General features: G+C 44.1%; 1 protein-coding gene across 1 annotated transcript in view; it reads left to right on the top strand.

The window, feature by feature from the left end:
- Positions 1–5714, top strand: part of RGMA (repulsive guidance molecule BMP co-receptor a) — a 113194-nt gene extending 107480 nt beyond the window's left edge. The window contains exon 4 of the mRNA XM_078683150.1: positions 2842–5714. Coding sequence (XP_078539276.1) covers positions 2842–3528 — 687 coding nt within the window. The 3' untranslated portion in view covers positions 3529–5714. The remainder of the gene's footprint in view (positions 1–2841) is intronic.
- The last annotated feature ends 286 nt before the right edge of the window (positions 5715–6000 follow it).

The raw sequence follows: 6000 nt of genomic DNA on the forward strand, positions 1-6000 counted from the left end.
AGCAAGCGTGGCTGAAGACGGCTGAAATGCCAGAAACCGGTCCAGGGAAGGCATGGCTTGGCAGTTCGGGCTGGACTGTTCCCATGAGGCACAGGGTCAGACTGATTTGCATATAGCCATGTCTGAACTGGAGTGGCAGAGTGGGCTAAAGAACGGTGATGGATCAACCCAGATCTATTGACTGGGTGTGAGTGTTTGTTTGGTTCAGATGCTCCGTCCATCACCACCCCCTTTTGTACCGCTTTGGCCGCCATAAGTGTGGCAGGGTATGCTCGGACGTGAGTCCCTTGCTCACTTTGCCACTGGATTCAAGCAAGCCGGGCTGAAGACGGCTGTAATGCCAGAAACCGGTCCTCGGAAGCTTGTTTCCGGTCCAGGGAAGGCATGGCTTGACAGTTCGGGCTGGACTGTTCCCATGAGGCACAGGGTCAGACTGATTTGCATATAGCCATGTCTGAACTGGGGTGGCAGAGTGGGCTAAAGAACGGTGATGGATCAAACCCAGATCTTTTGACTGGGTGTGAGTGTTTGATTGGTTCAGATGCTCCGTCCATCACCACCCCCTTTTGTATATGCACGTTGGCATTTTTAACTTGTTTAGAAAAAAGCAACCTGTTTACATTTCTTTTAAGTTCTGAATTTCACCTTCTACCAGTGCACCCGGCCTACCAGTGTGAAACAGAATAGATCCGTGCTGTTTTTAGTGCTTGATCAGTTTGTACTGTTAAGATTTGGTTGCAATAAAGGGTGTGCCTTGTTTTTTGGATTCTTGAAGGACAGTATATAGGGATTGAATTGAAAACCTCTGGCAGCTGTCAGCCAGTGAGGAGTAGATCGAGATGGGAAATTGTGCAGGATTATTTGATACCAAAGGCCTGGAGTGTCCCAGCAGTCTGAGCCCTTGGTGCGTGCAAAGAGCTAAGGCAGGCCAGTCAGATGGCCTTGCAGCAAGCAAGACTTGACAAAAAGGAACAGCAGCAGGGAGCACCTTTATAGGTGTCTGCATATGGCAAAAGCAGGAGGAGGGTTCTGGATTAATTGGGGAGCCTCACTGTTCAGCATTCGGAGGACTGGCAGTGTTTTTGACTCCGAGTGATGTGTGGAACAAGTGTTGTCAGCCATATGGATCCTCGTTTACTTTCCGTTTAGTTCCAGACAGTTATTGGGTATCCATAGCGGATTCCTTTCCGTGGTATTGCCCAGCCGTCAGGATAAACAAGTCTGTTTATCATTTTCATGAAGGTAGACTGCGGAACTCTAGCGGGTTTGCTGAAGAAGCAGGATAGGGAGGCTTCCTAAAGAATCCCAGAGATGAATTTGGGGATTTGGACTGGCAAGGGAGTGAGTGAAGAAAGGGGGAGAGTAACCACACTCTTGGAGAGCCGCTGATCCATGGGCTCTGGTCATTGATGGGAATGCTGTTGCCATCCAGGAGATAACGTGTTCCTACAATAACCTCTTTAAACATTCACCTGTTCGCATTCATCTATGTTTTTTTACCTATTTGGCCGCGACCCAGTGGAATCTACTTCCTGTGGATATTCGTGTTACAATGAACTGTTGTGGCATGGCAGGCCTCCTCTCCCTTCTTCCCCCAGCAGCTGCACAAGTGTATAATTAGGAAAGAGTTTGTGTGCCTTTCAAAGCTAATTAGTGGCGGCCTTTTTGTTGCCCTCTTTGTTCCAGTGTTTTGGCGCCCACGAGGCACGTTGGCGGAGAAATGCGTGTGCACCTGTGAACTGAACGAATGTTTTCCGTGTCGTTCACAACCAAGCGAGAGTCCCTCTCCAGCCCTGTGCAGACACCGATGCAAACCCTCTACAGAGAAACCGCCCGGCTGCGAGGGCTCACTTTCCCCGGAGAAATGTGGGTTTCTTTGAAAGTTGAAGGCTTTTCCCGTACCGCTCCCACAGGCCTGCAGGGTCCGAGGCTTGGGGGCGGGGACACTCCTAGATATGACCGCTGCTTTCATTAGCCCGCTCCTTTACATTTTACGACACTTTTCCTATGCTGTAATTACAGAATGGAATTTTCAGGATCCCCCCCTTGCCCATTTAGGCAGAGATTACAATGGCCTGCTCTTCCTTGTGAATAAACCCTCCAGCAGGGTTAGCGCTGTGTTGTCCGGAAGCACCTGGCTCTTTTGATCTAGGAGCTGCGATCTGTGAGATAATGGAGCAGGGCGGGGAGATGCAAAAATGCGCCATTGTCACTTTTCAGATTTGTTCAGGGCAAATATCCATAGTTTCCCTGTAAACACCAAAGGCCTCTTTCTGCTCCTTGACCTGTAACCCTTTGTATGCGCTCACTGTTCGCCTGGTAATTTCACAGCAGAATCTAATAAGAGTGAACTTGCTCACGACAATCGCTCATTCTGCAGGGCAGGCGTACTTTGTGAGGGCAGTGGCAAGCTGTGTCGATTCAGTGTGCAGAGACAATCCCACGACCGAGGAGGGAAGTTAAGCTAGGGGGTACCGAAAGGGTATTCAGGCCCAAAATGGGCAACTCTGCTTGGTTTTGCTCTTGGTTAGTGTAGTGCACATATGCTACGTTAAATAAACACAGTGGGCCTGACAATCAAGTGGGGGGCGGAGGGGGGGGGGGGGGGGTAGTGTGCTCTTCTAGCCTCCCGTTTACTATTGCCAACAACATGTGTTTTTTATGGAGATTCTCAAGAGCAACTCCATATTTCGTACACTTCAGTCCAAAAAATGATCGGCAAGTCTACATGAACTTGGTTGTTATTGTTAGTCTACTTATGTCTGGTGGAAATGTTAGCTCTGTTTAAATTCTTAAATCTGCAATGCATCGTAACCTAATTCTTTGTTTTTTAATTTACAGCTTACAATAATATTTAAGAACTTCCAGGAGTGCGTAGATCAGAAAGTGTACCAGGCTGAAATGGACGAGCTCCCCGTGGCCTTTGTGGATGGCTCCAAAAATGGAGGTGACAAGAGTGGGGCCAACAGCCTGAAAATCATTGAGAAGGTTTCAGGACAGCACATTGAGATTCAGGCCAAGTACATTGGAACCACCATTGTGGTGAGGCAAGTTGGACGCTACCTGACATTTGCTGTGAAGATGCCCGAGGAGGTAGTCAATGCAGTGGAGGACAAAGAGAACCAAGGACTGTATCTGTGCCTTCGAGGGTGCCCGCTTAACCAGCAAATAGACTTCCGAACATTTCACAAGCAGGCCATGGAGACTCGGCCCCGGAGGCAAGGAACCAGTACAACTGAGGCCTTCACCTACGAGACGGCTACAGCAAAGTGCAAGGAGAAGCTGCCTGTGGAGGACCTGTACTTCCAGTCCTGCGTTTTCGACCTGCTCACCACAGGCGATGTGAATTTTACACTCGCTGCTTATTACGCCTTCGAAGATGTGAAAACTTTGCACTCCAACAAGGACAAACTTCACCTCTATGAAAGGACGGGCAAAGTTCCAGGCAATAGGGCCTCCAGGCAACCCTCAGATTGCCTTGTGATGATTGTGGTATTGACTTTCTTGATTCAATGCGTCTTCCCATAAATGTGTTTACTATGTAAAACTTTTGGTGATCTGAAGGGGTGTTGGATTTAATATCTTCAATACATTGTAAAACCTGCCTTCCTGGATTGGAGGAGAGGGATTGCAGGTGCAATGAATGAATAGATCGGATAACTATAATCGCAGCACTTGGGCATGTGTTCAGCTTTTGATCATCATTCCCGTTGGATGCATGCTCTCGACCTGTACTCTCTGGAATGCATTCGATCCACACCATACCTCATTTAGTCCCGTAGTCGTTTGTGGTGACTGTAACGTCCTGTCTGTGATAGTGGCTTTACGTTTGGCAGTGGTGGTCTTTGCCTAATTTATCACATCCAACCCTCCTTCCATTTTATATCCATCCTTCATTTCTTCTATACCTTTTAACTTCCTCCCCTTTCCTTACACTCTCTTCCTCTTCTAAATTCTCTTGTTTTCCTCCCTATGTTTTATCTTTCCTTGTCAGTTTCCGCATTGCATATTCTTCCTTTCCTTCTTAGTCATGCTTTTGTCTACTTTCAGAGGAGTGCTTTTGTTTGATAGTTGCCCAAAGCAAGCCCTCTTTGTTCATTCTAAATATTTTTATTTTTTACCAGTATTGGAACTGGAGGCTTGTTTTCCCTGAAGGGATTTTAAAGCTAGTATGTTTCAAGTAGGGCCTATGTAGTTTGCAGTGGCTTGCCCAAAGATGGAAATGTGTTTAGGAGTTAAAATTAGTTGACAGACATGCTTTCTGGCATATGTCCCACAATCCTACCATGACAACATACACCACATTCGCAGAGGTATGCTAACTGGAGTGACGCATACTAGTGCCATTCTTCTCTTCATCAAACACCTTTAGAGATCATTTTCAAGGGAAATGAAAATGCAGCTTGTGTTAGATGTAATTTATATTATCACTGATATTTGAAGCTCTCGCTTTCAACATGTTGTGATTGTATATAAAGAGATGTAATTTGTTCAGATGTAAAAAAACAAATGTGTTTATTACTTTTGCTTACGTTTCTTTAACCGGTGGACAACTGCCCCCCTTTTTTTCTTCTTGGCCGTACACAATGGAAGGCCTTGCTAACAAGGTTTCCATACAAGAGGGCCAGTATGAGTGAATTGTTTTAGGTCAGTCTGCTACTTTTATCCCAGCATCTAGTATGTTTCATCAGGCTAAAAGTATGAAGCTGATATTTGATTTGGCAACTATCTAATCTGTATCCACTGGAAGACTTGCTGTATATTCACTGGGGGCAGCACTGGCCTCCTGCTTCAGCATCAGTGGCAATAGGCAAGGGTTTTTGGGGAAAGTGAACATGGAAGAAACATTTTTGCCACTTTTTTCCTTTCTGGACAAAGAATAATACTAAGAAATATTTATAATTTTATTGAAAGGTTCACCGTAATCTGAAACTGTGTGCCCCATTCTTTGTTAATCAATAAAAATGGATGAACATGTTTGCTCAGTATTATTATGTCCGTCTATGTAAATTAGTGTGATTTCCCTACTCACCCCATGGACTGAGATTTTACTTCGGACAGTTCTATGCGAGTGTTTTATGTTTAATTCAGGTTGAACATATAAATAAATTCTAAAGTACTCACCATGCGATTACTGAATAAAAAATGTTTCTTCCAAATGCATAACATAGTTCTAAAGTCCTTCAAAATGACTATAGCCGCCATTTTACAGATAACTTTCAAAATCAACTTGGTTCCCAGCTCAGAACCCTTGCCATAATCAGACAACCTACTAAAAGAAGGCTTCCACAATAACCAGTTTTCTTCACTTCTTTCACATTTTTCATGGTAGAGCTGGCTTATCGAATGCTTTTTTTGGTAAAGAATGATTGTCTCCCAGCATCCCTGTTTTCCACCCGAAATGTGAAATATGAATTTCTGTATTTTGAACTGCTTGTAGAGGTTAAAATCTGTACCTGAGTTTGTTCATTACCATATTGTTTGTTCAGATGTCCCCCATGTTTTTTTTTTTAATGTTGAGCACTTTATTTTGGTTGTGTTTAACAGAGTTCTGGTTAAAGTTGAAGTTTCGTTCATGCAGACCCAATGTTAGACAAAAATAAGAAAACAAAAAAGTGTCAGCTTTTGAGAAATGTGCAACGTGTAAACCACCTGTAAATATTGTAAATTATTTATTGTCCAAAAAAATGCAAGTAAAGTTTTTTGAGAACCTATTCGTTCTTCTTATTTTGTATGTGACATTATTTTTATTCTGGTTAGTTCCTTTTCACAAATCTTCTGTGTACTTGATGTTACATTTTTGTATCCCTCCTCTTATTTTTGCTTCTTTTCATTTTTCCTGAGCCCGAGTTCCAGAGCTCGTCTATAGTGCCTCCAATTTTCTTTCCACCTCATGTTCTCCTTTTTTCAGTTTTATCCCTTCATTTCTTTTCTCCCCTTCCATTTTCATATTTTGGTATGTAAATTAGTGGTAGCCAGGATTAGCAGCTTCACTCCTGA

Source organism: Lissotriton helveticus, chromosome 3_1, assembly GCF_964261635.1.
Source record: "Lissotriton helveticus chromosome 3_1, aLisHel1.1, whole genome shotgun sequence".
Lineage (NCBI taxonomy): Eukaryota > Metazoa > Chordata > Amphibia > Caudata > Salamandridae > Lissotriton > Lissotriton helveticus.